The 20,467-nt window shown below is 31.1% G+C and overlaps 1 protein-coding gene across 1 annotated transcript in view; it reads right to left on the bottom strand.

Moving 5' to 3' along the window:
• Positions 1-20,467, bottom strand: part of LOC105618119 — a 69,726-nt gene that overhangs the window by 8,661 nt on the left and 40,598 nt on the right. Inside the window, exons 2-6 of the mRNA XM_012199659.1 lie at positions 9,336-9,416; positions 5,150-5,292; positions 2,608-2,825; positions 1,200-1,426; positions 144-470 (exon numbers count right to left, since the gene is read on the bottom strand). Of these exons, the coding sequence (XP_012055049.1) occupies positions 144-470; positions 1,200-1,426; positions 2,608-2,825; positions 5,150-5,292; positions 9,336-9,416 (996 nt within the window). The remainder of the gene's footprint in view (positions 1-143; positions 471-1,199; positions 1,427-2,607; positions 2,826-5,149; positions 5,293-9,335; positions 9,417-20,467) is intronic.

Below are 20,467 nucleotides of genomic sequence, written 5' to 3' on the forward strand. Positions count from 1 at the left end.
ACACAATACAATTTTTTATTAATATCTCTAGCAAAATATATCTAGCAAAACCATATATATAAATATTTTGAAAAAACCATATATATAAATATTTTTTAAATATTTTTCAAATATTAAATTTTTCAAATTAAATATTTACTTACATGTTTTGCAAGTACTGCACAGAAGATATAAATATGTTGAGCACTTTCCGCGGGTTCAATTAATTTTCTAATCATGCCAGGCAAAGTCAGTGCAACGTCCTTCAATTTTGCGTGCAATAGAGCCCAAGAGTTCAAAATCTGTTCCAAAATATTTGCACCGGTTTCCGATACCGGTCGAACCATCCCGGCAGTAACGAGATACTGCGCGACCAATTCCGCGGCCTTTATCGAATTTCTCCAAACACGCGCCGTTCCATACTTCGTTGGCTTCTCACCGCTAAGCCTTTGGACCAATTCAAGCCCGTCGTTGAGGTCCATTAATTTTAACTGTAACAAAGCGCAGTTATGAATTCCAGCACGGCAATATTCGCACAGAACGCAAAACACGCCTTTTCTCAAAGAAACGAATCGACCTTCTAAACTCATTTACCATAATTCTATTTTCCCACGATTCCAATCGTTTGAAAGATATATTTTTAAATTTTCTGAATACTTCCTCATACTTTTGCAGATCTTGACAAATTAAGCAAGTAGGTCAATGTGATTCATGGCATAGCAATTTGGCATTTTCGATGATGCTTTCTTAAAGCATTAGATGTGTCATAATTTTACTTCTCCGAACTAGATAAATTAGTTTAATCCGGGAATAATTCTTTTTTGTTCAGGTAAACAATTACCTGATTGAACTGTACTGAATTAAATAATATATATATATATATATATATATATATATATATTATTTAATTCAGTATATATTGATTGTTCTACAATTTACTACTATTTAAAATGATTATATAGATATATTATGAATTAGATATATTATGAATTTATTCCAATATTTAACAGTAGAGAAAATAAAAAATATAATATTCTCGATCAATAAAAAAATTATTATAATTGAGCTTCAGTTTCTCACCAAAAAGTCATTTAGTTTTAGGATTAAAGATATCGCTTGAAATTTGGAGATCTGTATATTTTTGTACTTTAGTAACTTCGAACAATTGAAATTAAATAAACATCTCTTGCAATAATTTGACATTTTTTATCAGCACTTACTTGAGCGAAAATATCTTGCGTGCGTTTCAATTTGTACAAGAGGACGATGTACACGTCGATCATGTAGTGGACGTGATGAGACTCCGAGAGTGACCGCAGCTGATCGCTTCGTCTGAGGGAGCGTACACACGCGGCGGCGAGGTTCACCGCTATGTCCTCGCAGCGGTCCTCGCAGAGTATCTTCAGTCTCATCGTCAGCAGCTCGCCATCCTCCGAACAGCAGAATTCTGAAAGCACGTTTTCTTGTGATTGCCATTCAATAACGCCGCAACTATATACAGGATGCGAGAAAAACTATATATCGTTGATGAAATCATTTGCTAATTAAATTTAATTATTAAAGAACTTATTCAGGCACCACCCACTATTCTCGGTCGGAATTAAAATAAAATCAAAAGCGCCAATTCGATCACAATTAAAATAAAATAAACATCATAAATGTAGAAAAAAACATCATGTATGCAGAAAACAAAAGTTTCTCGAATAATATTGGTATAAATGATAATGATATAAATGACACTTCTAGTTTTCTCTATGAATTCGCGATATACAACGATTTAAAGATAGCTGAACAAAGTTAAGAAATCGAAGAGACACAATTGGACAAGTAAAATAATCTTGTCAGTGATTGTATTCAAGAATAATTAGATTATTAAGAATCTAATATAGAGAGATAGATTATTATCATATATTTGTATCTATCAATGTATGAGTAAATTTGTCTTTAAAATAAATGTAGAGTCTCCGGAAAATTGCTTCGTTTTGTGTGTAATTTTGAGTTATATTTTTTTATATTTTTAGAAAAACAAATAAAACTTTATTTTTCTATCTACAATTAATGCTAAAAAAAATATGCATACAAAATGGAGAACAATTATCATTCCCAATTTTTATATTTAAAATTAAGATACCATGAACCTCCACATCAACCACATCAACCAATAGGTAACATAATTAATCTGGCATATTTAATTACTGAAGCACAGTATAATAAGTCCCAGGTATTATAAACATAATAATATTTTCCAACTGTTAATAAAAAAAGTTTTAAAATGATTTAAAATAGATTCTCAATTTTATTGATATAATTTGAATATAATTTAAAGATCGAAAATTTAAAATATTCTAAAAAGTTCATGTTACCACTCAATTTAAGATTAATTCTTAGCTTAACTGTGATTTTTAATAAACTTCACTTTAATAATCGTGCTACATTTCATTTCTATTTTAGTAACGCCGGGTTAAGTTAAGGATTAGACAAGTGCGCGCAAATATACTTGTTCAAACAACCTACTTTTCGAAGATTGGGCACAAGATGATATTATAAGATGATACATGATCTTTTTATTCATATTTAAAACGGCATTAAAACCATTATATATCGAAATGATAATTCGTCTTTTCTTACCCTCCTCATGTTCGGAATCCGGTTGGCCGTTAAATATGCTGTCGAGGCCGGGATGCGTCCATGGATTGTTCGCCAAAGCCCGCAAAGTGGTACACCTGGATGCAGCGGGATGTTGCACCAGCTGAGTTATACACCTCGCCAGCAGTACGTCGAGGTGTGTTTTGGAGGCTGGTGACAATTTCGGCCACTCCCCGCGCAATACAATTGTCAATGTATGTCTGCACAAAGAAGGATAATAGCATGAGTCGCAATATGAAAAAACATAGCAGCAGGACATGTTTGTACGGACTTGTTTTCGTATTTGTTTTCCAACATTTTGCGCCCTACATCGACGGTGCCTATCACGAAGCTGAATGTTAAAATAAGAAGAGAAAAGAGAAAGAGATATCTACATTTTGGAAAATCAGAATTCCTGCATAAAGTTTAAGGAGTTGTAAGGCAAATGCAATATGTTAAGAATTACTTGAAAAAATTATTCTAAATTGCATTTAAAAATAATACAAAAAAATTAGAGATCTGACCATCTGAAAAAGTTATTTCAAAAGTTATTTCAATAAAAAATATTTTTAAAATTTGTACTCTAATAGAAATATATGAAAATGTATTATAAAATAATGATAAAAATCTCAATTTAAATTTAAAAATATTTATGTAAAGTTACATTGAGATGCAGACATTAATTGTTCAATAAATAAATAAAATATTTGTTATAAACTAATTAATGAATTTCAATGAAACTTTGCATAAGTCACTTTTAGTATTTAAAATTTTACATAAAAAAATTAGATTTTTATTATTTAAAAAATTTTTGTTTATAATAATAAAACTAATAATAATAATAAAACTAATATCAAATAAAATAAATAATCTATAAAGATGCTCAATAAAAATGTTATGAACATAACTTTCACATGTATGTAGTTTGTTTAAAATATAAATATTATATACATGTGTTTTATCCCCTAAACAAATTGGTAACTTTTCTTTTTGTCTTTCAATTCATTTTTAAACCAATAATATTTAATATATGTTATATAATTAGATTTATATTTTAAGAAAGAGTATTGAATGAAAAGGAGAGTTAATTTAAATCCTGTTAATTCGCGATAATTTATTGCTTCATCTTAGCATTAGCGATCATAAAATCATGAACGAAAAACTCATTGGAAATAAAATTAGATTAAAAGTCCGGCTTCTTAATTACTTATTCACGTCTAATTCATCCACAAGATTTAAATTACTTATTCACGTCTAATTCACCCCCAAGATTTAATTCATCCACCAGCAACAATGCCGAACAGCTCGCTAATCAGACCTCCATTACAGAAAACTGAAAACTTCGCGAAGAATAATGTTCTCGCGCATCCCTTTTGGACCATCCTGTACCCGTAGGGTGCCTCGGTTGTATACCCGTCACGTTAACGTGAATTTGCGTCGCATTGCTATTCAAAATTCCGGGATCGTTTGTATGACGGTGCTACATACGTGCAGATTCATTACTCAGTGCAGTCTGTTTCTCTTTCCACTTCTCTATCTCTCTCACGCTTTTTCTCTCTCCCATCACGTTCATCTGCCGTAGAACGACGCTGTTACATCGAAACTCGTTTCACGCTACCTTTGTGTCGAAAAAGCTCCGGTCGGTAATATAAAAAAAGTCGACTGTGTATATGCTGTGCGTTAAATGGGTTAAATATGGATGGAGAGATCTCATAATGCAATAATAATGAACATAATTAAGTGGTTAAGTTAATATAAATATAACTTGGTTCCGACATTATATATTCAATTATTTAAATACTTAAATAAGGTAATGATATAGTAATATAAAAGGATGTTAAAAAAATTCTCACTCACTCTAAACTCATTATTTCTAAAAGAAGCGTTTAAAAAATTACATGCGATAAAAATGTCGTGTATTTCCAGCTTACAAAAATACAAAAATAGACTATTGGTTTGTTGAGTGAGTTTAACTTTTATCATTCTTTTTCTAATTAAAATACAAATTTTTGTACAACTATTACGTTATTGAAAATTAAAAATCATAAAGTAGAAATCATGTGACATTTTTTGAAACAATTTAATTTGATCATAATTATAATATATTCATAATATCGATAGTCCGACGTATAAAAATAGATTATTGATGCTTTAGACTTTAGACTATTGGAATGAATTCGACTTATCATCTTCTCTCAAGAATGTAGATAGATCATTATTACGATACATCTTTAATGTAGGTAGCTTTACAAAAATAGACTATTGGTATTGTTGAATGAGTTCGACTTATCACTCTTTTTCCAATTAAATATATATTTGCATAATTATTTCATGTAAAAAATTTCATATTGAAAAAAGTCACAATATAGAGATCACACGGTATCTACCTTTTTCCAACAATGTTGCGACAATGAATAATCACAGTTATGCAACAGTGTATCCTCTTGCCCGCAGGTACGTGTCTTTGTGAAACAAGTTCTCCGTTAATCGAGGGTCGCATAATCGCGGATGCAACAACAACGATCGACGGACGACGTGTACCCACCTGTGAGCCCATTCTATGAGAGACTGGATGGCCTCGGGCGGTGCCACAGAAATATAATTGCCGACATGCTCCCAGGCTGCCAGAAGCGCATTCGCCTTGTCGACGTACTTCTTTTTGCTGTCACTCAGCGTCGCCTCGAACCCCTGCGAAGTGAAGAAATCGTTGGCTCGATTAATAGGAACAGGAAAATCGAAGAACGAAGGGTTGCTGAGGAACAGTAATCGTCACGTCAGCATCAATGCGAGATACGACGATTCATCCTGATGAATAGCACCGCGTTTTTCGTATTGTACTGAACCCTTCGATATACTCTAATTGTTGATTGTCTTGTTCAGTTAAGGGTATTCCCTACCTCATCTAATTACAAATCATATTAATTTATCTGCAGATATTTGCTATTTGCGTTGGCGGTAAACAACCAATATTATCTTACCTTAAGTAACTCTAATTAATTAACTCAATGTGTTTGTCTGTTTCTATATCTTATGTATCTTTCAGCTTCCTATACCCATCTTCGCTTTCAGTCCGTCTATCTTCAGTCTATCTATCTTTCATTTCCACCCACACACATTTCCGCACATTTAATAAATTAGATTTGTAGAACTAAAATGTAAAATATATACTCTTGCCCCTTTAGAGATTTATATTTGTTTTCACTGAAGGTATCGAAATACATTAAGTACATTAATATTATATATTGCAGTACTAATATTATTAATTTGAGATTGAAGGCAATATTTATATTTAACATTGAGTTCTGAAATAAAATTAAAAAGCAGACTATGCCCATAATTAATTGACATTGATAAATCGATTCATCGATCGTATTGAGAGATCAAGAAGAAGTGCAAGAGAAAATAAAGAAATATAAATCTAGAAAAGATAGACATGTGAAAAGATCATCGACAGAGAAAGAAACTCAAAGTTTTTACTCGCGAAGAAAGAACGAAATACTGAAAGCCATGACCTGGTAAAACATTCCTTGAAGAACAATATTTTTTAACGCTCGATACATCAGCATACTCGACAATTTTACATTGGTGATATGACATGTATTGCGTAAAAAAAATACGTTATTGTCGCGTGTGGAAATAGCTTTTTGATTATGCAATTTCTTGGAACACGCTGCTTTCGTGAGAAGAAGATTATCTTTATTGCAAAGTAATATAAGTTTGAAATTAAAATGCATAGCTACATAATAAAAATTTATAGATATTAAAGCGACATAAAAAAAGAAAAGAGAGAGAAGAAAGAAGAATTTTAATAAATCTGCTGCGAAAGAACAATTATTATAAAATTATCTAAAAGAAGAATTCGATTCTCAAAAATATAGAATTAAGTTTCTTCAATACTTGAATAGCAGAAGGGTTGTAAAGGGGCTTAACTATGCCATACGTTCCCAAGAACGTTCTGTAAGAATCGACAACGTCGGTTTCGAGAATCGAAGGAGTTTCCATGTTGAATGGGTTAAAAGCGACCCTACTGCATCTGTGCGCTTGTTTCTTTCAGTAGAAAGCGCAGCCGCACATAACAAGCGTAATGACATTTATCCAGGGGACTTTGAAGCGACATTCCCTTGGCAAACAATGTTTACCAAGGACCACGTAGTTCCGCGGAGGATTGATAACGCGGTTAAAGCTGTGGAGTTATTCGGGAATCGTATTATTCAAAGCAATTACCTGCGCGCGCTAAGGTTCGTGCAAGACGAAAAAAGGCGAACCGAGTCACAAAATAAAACTCATTTCCCTCATCGAGAACATGATGGAAGTACTTCCACCATGCAGCGAGGATTTTACATGAGAATCATCACATATTTCCCTTCAGGGTTTTCCGCTGATCACAGTTTTGAAAGAAAAAGCCACTTCCTTCATTACAAACATTATCGTAACAAATAATTATATATAATAATAAAAATAATGTAATAAAATCTAATAAGAAATTCTTTCATTATTATTCGTTCACTAAATATATTATATAAAATTTAATATTTAAGATTTTACGTTTATAATTAAAAATTAAAATATTCATAAAAGCTTCGTTAATTTTAATTATAATTTTATTATGTTAATAAGTAATGCTACAGAAGACTTCAAACATCGTTATCGAGACGATTATTTTATGGATAATGAAGATGTTTTGGGACCACAATATTCCTCGCAGAATAAAAACTTCGATATACCTACACTCAAAAAAGATCTTGCAGGCGAAAATTATCTAAGTACGAAATAGCTAAAATAGATAAATTTTTAACAAGTACTGCGATATTGGATATGTATTGCCTAATCACATAGATAATCACAGAAATAGAAATTTAGATTTGTGTTATAAATTCTATAGACGTAGACTGAAAGAAAAAATTAACTACAGCAAATTAGATAGTAAAATATAGCATAAAATATAGCATTGTTAATTGGCTGCAATAGGCAATTTTTGGTTGCATCATCCTATCCGCAATATCATAAGATTTCGATAGGCTAACGCAACCAAAAATTGACTGCTGCAATCAATTAAAAATGCTATGCCATATTCAGCTAATCTTTTCTTTCAGTATGATAATTTTCTATCAGATACAAAAAACAGCTATAATTCTAGCTGGAGCAGCAAAATATTGTTTTGCGTGTATAGCGTGAAACGCATCAAAAAGACGATTTGCGTCAATTCGGTGCACCGTAAACATATTAGATCGGATGGGATTCAGCATAAAACCTCAAATATACCTGGAGATTGGAACGAATTTGACATGGCATTGGCAAATTCGTCGAGTAAATGTCACCTCTTGATTTCCATTGGTTCTTTTTGTTAATCACAGTTCGATGCATCTCGATTCACTAACGTTTCGTCGTGTACAGGATATGCACAAAAAAGCGCAGCTACAAACGCTTTTTAGAAATATATTTTGACCGCCACTAAAAATTAAAGAAAAAGATGAAAAACGTTAACGATCTAAAAACCTTTCCATTTTGATAAAATTCTTGCACAGTTTATGATCTTTCGTGGTCACACTGAGAGAAAAATGTCGAAATATTGCGAAGCAAATGTTACTTACGAAATTTGATTATAATAAGGAAATACATTTCTGTGAAATATATCTTATTTCTGTGAAATATATTTCATTTCTGTAAAATATATCTCGTTAATTGCAAAAAAATAAAATAGATGGCTTACTTGCTAGGAGTAAAATTTTATTTCGCTTGTACTTAAATAAATATTTATTTCAGTGAAATAAATAAATTTATTACAAATATATTTTTAAGCATCTTTTTCTCAGTGCAGATTTATAAAAATAATAAACAATATTTAACTAAAATAAATGAATAAACTGACTATAAACTGTAAATAATACCGATGATAGCAATAACAACGATGGTAGCAGAATTCTTCTTGCTTTGTCAATTGTTAACTAAAAGATATCGAGATTTATGTTACCCCCGCACACTCGTAACGTTACCATCACGAACATGGAAAACGTTTTTCCTTTGTTCGCAAACATTTCTCTTCACATATTTGAAAGGAGTATTTCCTCCATCAAGAGACGGAGAAAATATGGAAGTTCTTATCTATCTCGGCAAAGTCTTTATGTCACATAATATTATTCTGTTTGCTATCTTCTGGCATATTTCGTTCGTGCGCATTTATCGTGTCAAAAGATAAAGATTGCCAAAAGCAATAACGATATCAAAGATGAGAATTGAAGGATTCGATGTAACGAAGGGTTCAGTGTAATAGATGTACTGTTAAATTCATAACGTCAAATTATATTCAATTTGACTTCTTTTTAATTATTTAATAGATCGCTCTTATTTAATATGTCGTTAATTTAAACAACGGAATAATTTAACTCAAATATTATATTTGATTCAAATTTAGTTTATTATTATTAAGTTTATTATTATTAGGCATACCTTAATATGAATGTTGTTTACTTTGAAACTAACTACAGAAAAAGATTAATTTACATTTTAATACATTTTGATATGGAAAAGATTAAAAGTAACAAAATATCATTTAATATATCAAGGAGTTGCCATTGTTCCTTTAATAATATCTAACAATGAACCGTTCGAGTCTTCAAAATATAAAAACTCAAATTAAATTAATTTCAACTCGACTATATTATTGAGAGAGATTGATTTAAAATTTATCAATGTTTTTCCATTTTGTAATTGTATTAATAAATAAGACGTACCTTTACCGCCAAAAAATATTCTTGTCCCTTGGAGCTCGTGAACGAACCACTGTGTGCCGCTGGAACCACCGACGATTGAAGCTGTAAAAATAAAACAGTGATAATATTAGAAAATATTCAGAAATGTTGGCACTATCGTATTTTCTAAAATTAAAGCTTCAAGCGTTTTAGACCTAACACCGGATGCGGCATTAAAGGAATACAAATTAGCATTCGCGAAAGTATCAGTTTCAGGAAGGGATAGGTATTTTTAAACTTAGTTGCAGTGTGACTCGTCCTAGAATCGTTCCGCATGCAATGTAATCGGTCACGTTCGCTCGCGAATTTATTACACGAACGATATCAGAGAGTTAGCTGGCGTTTAATGTTGCGAACGCATTGCGAATGCAATTTGGTGCAAAATCGGGGAAGAAAAAACTGAAGGGAAAGATGTCATTTTCACAGGGTGCACGTCGAGAGACGTTTCTCGCGAGGAATTACCAGCGACGGCATTCCCGGCTGACGCGACGTATCCAAGAACATACTCGACACGTCGCCCACAAATTTCCCGCGAATGCGCCCGATGTATCGTGCATCCGGAATACCGAGGGATGTGCGGCGAGATTCTCGGAGTGCAACGTGGGAGGGCCGCGTCTTTGCACCCGCGATCGGCGAAAAACCGCGAGAGACGTGGGAATAAACACAGTGCGAGACACGACGGCGCTCCTTTAACCCGCCTATGCGCGGATTTCCGACATAAAGAGAGGGAAGAATCCGGAGCGTTTCATCATAGATCACGAGACTCGTCCATATCTCAATATGCAGTATAAAACTGTAGAAGAAACTCAATTCTCCGATTTTAAAAAATAGAAAAAAAAAGATTGGCTGCTGCAGCAAATTAGATGGTAAAATATGATATAGCATTTTTAATTGGCTGCTGCAATTAAAAATTGGCTGCTGCAGCCAATTAAAAATGCTATGCTATATTTTACTATTTAATTTGCTGCAATAATTTTTTTTTCACTGTATGAATAAAATAAATTTGTTATTAAATTAATCAATGCATTCTTTTTAGAATGAAAAATATTTAGGCTGAGAAGAATGTATTCATAGAATAAAACCCTCGAAAATTTTTAAAATTTGAAAACGCTCGTTTCTCACGTTTCATGTATGATTTTCTAATTATTATATATAGCGCCTTCATGGAAATAACATGAGAGTTCGAGTTATACCTGTGCAACAAGTTTTCGTAAATCTTTAAAGGCTGCGAGCACGCGAGATTATTATAGCAAAACGCTGCAACGTGATGTCCTACCTGTGCAATACGGCAACGGCTACGTCACAAATCAATTGTAATGTTGGCTTTTATTATGAAATACGGGTCAATAAGTTCTCCCGAGGCAATTTCCTTCTGTGTGTTCGCACATATATGAGCCATACGACCGCAACATTTATCCTGCGCTGAATGTAATCAGTGCGGAACGTCACAGTTGCAGTTTCGGCTTTTTTTATTTTCTTTTTATATCGAATACTTCGATCTAATATAACGGATATAACACTAAAATAAAAGTGTTTGGTATTTATGACTATAATTGCATGATAAAGTAGTTATGATTAGAAGTTCCAGTTTTATTATTGCTACATGTGATAATAACTGTACATGTGTAACATAGCAATAATAAAAATGGAGCTTCTAATCATAACTATTTCATCATGCAATTATAGTCACAAATATCAATTCTCTTAAACATGAAAAAGTATTTACTGTAAATTATGATAATTATGATAATAATGATATGATTGATAATTTTAAATATAATCGCAATATAATTCTTTTTTTAATTAATTTACTATTTATGGTAATAATAATTTAAAAAGATATATTAAGAAAAATTAAAGATTCTCAAATAATGTACATGATTATTATTAATAGCCTAATATTATATTTGCATATTAAAACAACTGTGAATATATAGTTGTCTCAATAAAACAACTATTTCTTAGTTAAATTATAGTAGTTATATTTTTCCTCTCAATATAATCATATCAAATATATAGCGATATAATATCGTTCAAATTATTTAACTTCACCATAAAAATAAATTAAAAAAAAAAAACACTATATTTAAAAATTGCGTTTTATTAGTCTAAAATATTCACAATATTTATAGGATATTCTTTTAGCATCTTTGTTATTTTAATAGCACTTCTCTTTTGTTGACAGTTTTATTTCTCACCGAACATAATTCCTCTCTTGCAATGCTGCAACTTTTCGGATACACATTTTTATACACAGTTTCAATTTTATTCTGGCTTATTCAATTTTTTACAAACTTTTTCCTCGTGATCATTTTAGTTTTTAATCCGTTCCATTGCGCGCATTTTCACAATGTGTGAGTAAGTTCGCTCGCAATCCGCTTAGCGTTATCATGTGACAAAAGCGCCAGAAATATCGAGCGCGACCCAGGTTTAATTTCGCGGCATTTTATCAAAATCGATTTATCCGTCAGGCTCGGACCGATCTCGTTCGCGAATCTATGGATTGATTCGACGGCACGACCAACTTTCCGGAGAATTACGAATCTGGGTCAAATGGATCCATCGCGTAATAACTTTTGAGGTTGACATTGAGGCAGCGCGAAATTCCTCGAGGCTTTCATCCGTTTGAACGATATTACGAAAAATGGAATGCTTACGTCTGTCATATAGACTATTATAGATGGATCTTGTTCATAGAGCATTGTTATTATTATCGTATTGTTAGTATTAATAATTTAAGTTTTACTTGCTAAATTATTATTTAATATTAAAAATAGGAAAAGCGCAAATATGTGGGATTATCATTTAATTAAAAGTTGAAGTATTAAAAAGATATAATCCTCTCGTACTGTCAATTTTTTTTCATTTTACATTGTGAAAAGTTTATCAGAATAGAAGAACTTTACTGTGCCTCTCATATCTCTGCCATTTTAATTTTATATTTTTATGGAACATTCATTATACGACGCACAGAAGAAAATAGCAGGTCAATCAAATGTAATCCAGATGGCAATAAAAATTGCCAGGAGCAGGTGCAGGACTTACGATTTCTTTTCCAAGCACGCACGCTGCCCGATCGTTAGACTGGAGCTTTATTCGAAAGCACAACTCGCAAGCTCGGTTACTTACACAGAAAGTCCCCCAACCCCTTCCGCCATCGCCGCGTAACTTTGCCCATTTGCAACTTTCGTGTTGCGCCCTTCTTCTCTCCTCCCCCCGCCGAATCACCCTTCATGGAGAAGACTTTGTTTCCCCCGATTTCGTTTTCTTTCCGACGAAAATGGTTTTACGTTTTCACATAACAAATCCCGCAGACGGCGCGGAAGAGAAACCCCATTAATATTCCTTTTTTCTCACTCGTAATTTCCGTTTCCGTGATCCCGAGGTGGACAAACGTTAGGACAGCGTCTCTGCTTTTCTGCAAAGTGCTATTTCACGAGACGTGAGGAAACAAGCTTATGAAGAAGGGATGATATAGAATAGCAAGATGTTCTTCTCAAAAGAGATTTAAAGTTCAGTTTTCTTAAGCAGACAATGCATACATAGTCAGGTTAATTCTAAAATTAAAACATAAATGTAGATATTTATATTCTTCAAGAATAAAGGTATAAATAATAATTGTAAGCTATAATATTAAGTACTTGATACTTAAAATTGAATTCAGATTAAAATTTAATCTTTTTATGTCAAGACAAGATACACGACGAACTAACTAAAGAAAGTTAATTGGAAATTCTGCTATTTATTGATATATTTAACCTTTAACCTATGTAGTCACGGTTCAATCTTTTTATTGCATAAATTTATTCCATGCATATCTTGAAACCTTATTTGATCTTCTTGAAGAACATTTATTCTGAATAAAAAAATCTGCTCTATTTCAAATAACAGTTTCAGAGCGCTGCTATTCATGAAAGATCAAATCGACGGTACAATAGAAACAATTAAACTTCCTGTTATAGCAGTTTCTCGATCGATTCTGGATTAAACGAATATTATTGTTTACTGAAGTACCATAGATGTCCAAACATGCAACAAACAAATATTTGAATAAAAATTACAACTACGATGAAATTTCAATAAAATAAATGCTTTACATCGAGGGCTTCCCGTAAAATTCATTAGCATTAATGGAATTGTTGTTTCGTATAATTGCAAGTGGTTATTAATTTGCTATGTATTCAGTGCGTCATTCAATATGCAGTGAATACGTAAATCGTTCAATACGTGATAGCAAAGAGAATCGCGTCAGAATCCAATTATATTCTTCCCGTCTTTTTTAATGATTGCTTTCTGTAGAATGTATTACAATATTATTGTATTGTATAGAATTTAACAAGCTATTAAAAATACACATCAAATCATTTATGTATAAGACCGAATAAAGAGCTAACTTCTTACATACATTTTAATCATGTCGTAGTTATAATTGGATTTTGCCTTGAAAGTATTTATAATTTAATTCTTTGAAATGTACTTCTAAATATACAGCGTGTCTCAGAATGATCGCCAAATATTTCGTGTGCAGGTAGAACGGATTTACTAATTGTAAGTCGGAAGTTCTCTACCCATTTTGCAATTTTCGCAATAGTTAACGAGATATTAATTGCTAAATATCGCCGAATATTGGTATTGGTATATTTTCAATAATTTTTTATCCTGATACTATCAACTTTACAGAAAAATAGCAAGAGACAAAAATTGTTTATTTTCTTCTCATAGAATTCTAAAGAATCTTTTATCAATTTTTTACTGCATTTTCTTGTTGGCAAAACTATTTTTACCAACATGAGAAAATGCGGTATTAAAAAATTCTGAAAAAAATTCTCAGAATTCTATGAGAAAAGAATAAACAATTTTTGTCTCTGCTATTTTTCTGTAAAGTTGATAGTACCAGGGTAAAAAAATATTTAGAATTAATATTCGGTGATATTTAGCAATTAACATATTGTTTTTTGCGAAAATTGCAAAATGGTAGATTTTCCGACCCAATTTAGTCCGCTCTACGCACAAAATATTTGACGGTCATTCTGAGATTCCCTGTATATATGTATATGTATACAGATTTTTATATTCATAAACGTTTTCATATACTTTTATATAATCAGCTACGACATTTTGTTTTTAGTATAAAATAAAATATTTATAAATATACTACATAAATTTATTGTAAATCTTTTACTTTCAAGAATTTATTAACTATTTAGAACATATTAATAAAAGCAAAAGAAAATATTTTATCTCTTCTTTAGCTGTCGAAATTTCTTTCTAAAACTAGTTTTCTATAAACTTTTTCCGCTTAAAGTGGACAGAATAGTTCTAACTTAAAAAGTAGAGAGAAAAAGAAATTTCCTTTATATATTGGAAATAAAAATAAATCTCGCAGCAACATAAAATGCAGGTCGTATCGATTTTCTAATTTGACGCAGCATCCAGTCGCTCGTGAATCCGACAATCGATATATATGTACAATTATTAATAAGAAATTACTATTTTGAGATACATTAATTATATTTGGAAAATTCTGATGTCTGCTGTTGAAGGAACGGCGCGTGTCGCCGACGCATTTTGCGATCTCATTCTGATAATCGACAGCCGATACGTCACGAGGGATATCCGATATCAACCAATATCTCGCAAGGAAATAATGCAGGATCCATTAAAAAGACGAAATAGACAACCGTTGATTCATTCAAGAATACAGTGCCGCAAAGCACAGTATGATATGGATTATTAAATACAATAATATATCTATAATAATATATCCAAAGGTATATTATATTTGCGAGGCTAAAATTATAATTTAATTATCTGAGAGTTAATGAGCTTTCTAATTTTCTCTCCCAGTGTACATCGAAAACAACAATTATTATCTATCCGATTGATTAAGTTCTGTAAAATTGATTTGTTTCCAAACATGAAAACCGGTATAAGCTAAATTTAAAGCGCGAATAATTAACACTATATGACGCATCGTTTTTAATGCTTATCAAAAATTTCTGTGGATTAAAATTCGAATTAATATTTAACAATAAGTTTTCTATCGCTTGAAAAGATAATCTGATAAGTATAAAGTATTTGTGTAACAAGGGCATAAATGAGGCAATATTTTTCAATGAGAGAGAGAGAGAGAGAGAGAGAGAGAGAGAATTTAATAATCTCTACCCCTAAAATATTTATTTGCGATAACTGCATGTATTTATATAAACAATACAAATAATCATAAGGCTATTAATTATATTATTGGAACATTCCAATGTTTAAATTTATTCCTGCCAATATATAAATAAAAATAAAGTAAAAGCTTTTCGCTTTAGTCTATTTCAGAGACATAACATATTTGAATGAGAAAATTATATCTAACGGAATTCTGACCTCCACAGTGAATTGAAAAGTGAATTAATGTTTTAACAATAGAAGGGCTGCCACAACTGAGCACAATAGGAAACAGAGGGTCTCTTACTAAACTTCTCGACATCTTCAAATGCATGCTTGAAGAAATCATTGCTTCTCTTGCAAAAGTCATCGTGCAAAATATAATATTTTCATTGCCATAGACATCTTCCTTAGAATCTGACATTTATTTTATTCTATCCTTGAACTTTTTAGAAAATATAACACATAAAGATAGAGAATAAATAAAAATCAAGGCGTTTTCCCTTGTCTCGTTTTGGAAAACGATTGTATACGGAGAATGGTACAAAGCAATGCAACGACCACGCAATTCTTTGGAAAATTGCCAAGTCAAGTATAATGCTCAACGGAAAAAAGTAGATTCGACAGACCGACGAAGACCGGTATATGGAACATTCGATGAATTTATACGCAATATTCATTGATTACTCTATTCGCAATATACTCTGTACCCTGTCTTCCGACAATAATTTATTTCTCGATATAAAACCGAAATAAAACTAAAGCTGTGTTGTTCTCCTCTAAAATATTAGAATATTTTCAATATGTCATACCCATAGAAAATATTTCCGAATGTAATGATGTTACTCTTTATCTATCATAAAATAGAATTAATACAAAACCGATTAAATTTATTGCCAGAAATATTTTACTCTTAAATGGAAAAGTCTTAAATCTAGAATAAAATTAAACAATATTGTGGCTTGTTTCGAACTATATTATTAGGCTTATAATTAGAACTTTAAATTAATACAAATAGCATAAGAATATAAATACTATATAATATAAACAAATGTTTCGGCTTACGAAGCCTTCTTCAGTGTTAAAACGCAGAAATACAATATTAAATTAACAAACTAAATAACGAATATAATGAATGAAATTTTTTTTTAAATCATTAGTGGTGAAATGTCAATATAAAGAAATCGAACATCAAAATGTGTTAAGATTACAAAAAGATAAGAAGATTAAAATACTTCGGTCAACAGGAGACACATGGTGTCTCTCGATAAAATAATTTTACTAAATTCATCGGTTGAAATCGAGAATCCAGTTTGTCGCAGACTTGCATTAAACGATTTGAGAATGCATTTACGAATATTTTATATTTTGTAGAATGCGAGAAGATGTATTAAAGTAATATAATTAATTAATATAATTAATTATGAATGAGTACAGGATCAAAATACATAACTTATGTTAATTTATATAAAATACAGTAATTAAAATTCTCAAACAGAGATCTGGTACATAAAAATTAGAAGTTGATTGTTTCTTGTTTAAAAACTGATGTAATGTGTAGGTTAAATAAAAGTAAGTCAATAAAATCGAATGTAAAAAGAAGTCTGTTCAAAACTATGACAATTTATGTTCGCGTATATCGTCAAGTATATTAAAATAAGAGATGTCCAATAATTCAGTATCTTTCATTAAATTTAAACCGTTTTATTCTTTAATATATATCATTTCAGAAACAATTTTTTTGCGATAGTTCTTTTCAAAATCAAGAATACTAACATTTTCCCAATTAAAATTATGATTGGTTTCGGTGATATATTATATTTCGAAATTACTAAGTGTTTGGACTGGTCTAATTTTATATTATTGCGATGTTCTTTAATTCTTGTCTGTAATTGTCTCTTCGTTTGGCCAACGTAAAAAGCATCACAGTTATTACAATTTAATTTATATATGACGTTATTATTTCTATCATGTTGATTTTTATCTTTATGAACTTTGATAAATTTAGCTTGTTTAAACACCTATAGTCTATATTTTTTTTAAAAATATATGAGCTTTTCACTCTAATTCTAGAATAAAATAATCTTGGACAACGATTTCATGCCAAATACTGAACGATAATAGCAAATTTTAATAAATGATTGTTTGAATAGTTCTAAATAAATATTTATTAAATGTAAACATATATTTATTTGATACAAAAACTAATTTGATTTGACAATCATTTTTTTATTCAATAAATAAATATTTATTTACTGTAAGTAAATGTTTACTTGATACTATTAAAAGAAAAATGTATTAAGATTTAATGATTTTCTTTTCAGTTTAAAGATCTATTTAAATGTAAAAATATATAAACTGAAATATATATACTATTATTTATCTCAAGATAATCAAGATTCACAATAAGTCAATCTTATTTAATTCGAAGGAGGAAAATAAAAATTATCGATTTAATCTTATTATTTTATTTTATTTTATACTGAATAGGATTGCGATAAGAATATTTTTTTATCTCGTTATCAGAAGTCCTTTCTGGGAGGGCAATTTCATGAATTTTATGTATTCTAAACGAATCCATTTCGAGAGTTATTAAACATGAATTGATAGCCCTTCCGGCTTTTCCATGTCAGAAACCGTGACAAAAAGTAATAGCAGCTACGAAGACCGAATATGAATTCCAATGTATATTCTTAGCAAGGATCTTTGGTCATGTGAGGATACTTGGAGGGGAATAAGATCGATTTTTTTTCGTTGGTGCAGCAAGGATAAAATTGAAGATGATCGGATAGTCCAAAAGGGGTCTTCCCCTTTATCCTTTCCTAGTTGCTTACGTTTGTGTCACGGCCGCAATGGCCACGAGGTCATCGACCGACCCTTTCCTTAGCGATTCCTGCTATTATAGCAGGTACAAATCTGGTGGCATCAATGAGCCCTTACTTTCACTACCTATATCGTGTTAAATTATATTCAAGGCTTACTTGCTTTTCTTATCAACAACGATAAAATTAAGAAGCTAGCACAAATAATAATTTTATATTATTAGAAAATTATTCAAAATTATCTCAAAGTAATATATATGATATTTATTAGCGTTAAAAGTATAATAATTTATTTATATAAATACAATATCATCCAATATTTGTATCTTCTAAAAGATTTTTACAATTGATTAATTTTCCTTCGATGCTAAAGCTTCCGGCTAGATTTTTATAGCAATTATTATTGTTATTATAAATACAAATTACGTATTTTCGTATCACTTAGTATTGTCGCCGTAAGCGTTTAATATCATCGTGCTTGCGATAAAATCAAAATGCTCGAACTATATTGCACGTCGAGTTGCACACAAACAGATAAATCTTAATTCCAGGGAAATAGAATGGTAAAATACCACGCTGTTTTCCCGCGATCCTCTTGATCGGCATTTTTTTAAATCGACAAAATGAAACGCGCGGACGGGAACGTAAACCCCAAGGCGTTTATTGCACGAACATTTATACCTCTCTCTATATCTCTCAGAGCTCAATGTGTGTAAAAATGGACCGACCAAGCGCTGGATTATTCGTGTGGAATTCCGCGGTTGTATACATCCAAAGCTTTGAGCTTTGAAATTCCTTTCTGCCGATACTGACAGCCAATTAGCGCGATGACGCGGGCGTGCGCGTGCGAGCATTCTCCTCCTCTTCCTCGCTCTTATATCTGCACGCGGAATCGGAAGCAAAGAGGATTAAGCTCACCACACGCTCTTCTCCTTCTCGATTGCCAGGTTCAAAGTTCATGATCTGTTCATTCTGTGTAGATGTGAGTACTGTAAAACAAGGTTAAATTGTACTGCCATAAAAGTGGTAGCAGATGACACGTTTTAATGCTGCGCGAATATCAAATTTATATTTGCTAAAAGTTATCGAGAAAAAAAAAAGAAAATATTTTAGTTACGTAATAGTTATATGTCTCAGTGCAAACTTTAAAACTTAAACGATAAAAATATCTAGAAAATTGCTGAAGATATAACGTAGTATGTATAACACAGACGATTGCTCTCAACATCGAGAAGTTTTTAATCGAGATTTCTCGATACTGCGACATTCCATACTGATAACTCACGAACGAGAACTGCTACGATCGCAAAGTTATGCGATGTAATGGAAGAAAAAAGAAACTAGGTCTCTCGATTTTTAAACATTTCACCAGTATGAAAAGAATGCAATTTCCAAAAGAAAGAACGATTAAGAAGAAGAAAATTCAAATGATTTTGCTTCGAAAAATATAGGATTTTCATTCAAAGGACAAAAAAAAATCCTCCCGAAAATCCTTTTTTTATTGGAAGAAAAAATATGAAAGATGAAAAATAAAGTGTGAAAAATCTACCATATGAGCCCTTTAATTAACAAGTGACATAAGTTCAAAATTAGAAAAAATGCGTTTGTTAGAAGTAGAAAGTATTAAAAATGTTTGTTTTATCTATATTAATTTAATTTACTTTTATTTTGTTTTTATGTTTATAAAAAGTAAAAATCAATTTTACATCATAAATAAAGTGACCGTAAAAGAAGCTGGACTTAAGTCACTATTCCAGATATTTTTATGAACTTTATTTACAATAACTTGATGTAAAATTGATTTTATTTTTTATAAACATAAAAACAAAATAAAAATTAATTAAATTGATAGCTAAAACAAACATTCTTAGTACTTTCTATTTCTATAACAAATGCATTTTTCCTAATTTTGGACTTTTGCTACTTGTCAACTAAGGGACTCATATAATCTGCAGATAAAGACAAATGGTGTATATATATATATATATAGATATACATTGTGTGTGTGTGTGTGTGTGTGTGTGTGTGTGTGTGTGTGTGTGTGTGTGTGTGTTAGTTAGTAGTAGTTATTTTATTTTACGTTTAAACGTTTTAAACGTTTAAACGTCGTAGACGTAGAATATAGTATATAACTTA

Source organism: Atta cephalotes (genome assembly GCF_000143395.1).
Source record: "Atta cephalotes unplaced genomic scaffold scaffold00015, whole genome shotgun sequence".
NCBI lineage: Eukaryota > Metazoa > Arthropoda > Insecta > Hymenoptera > Formicidae > Atta > Atta cephalotes.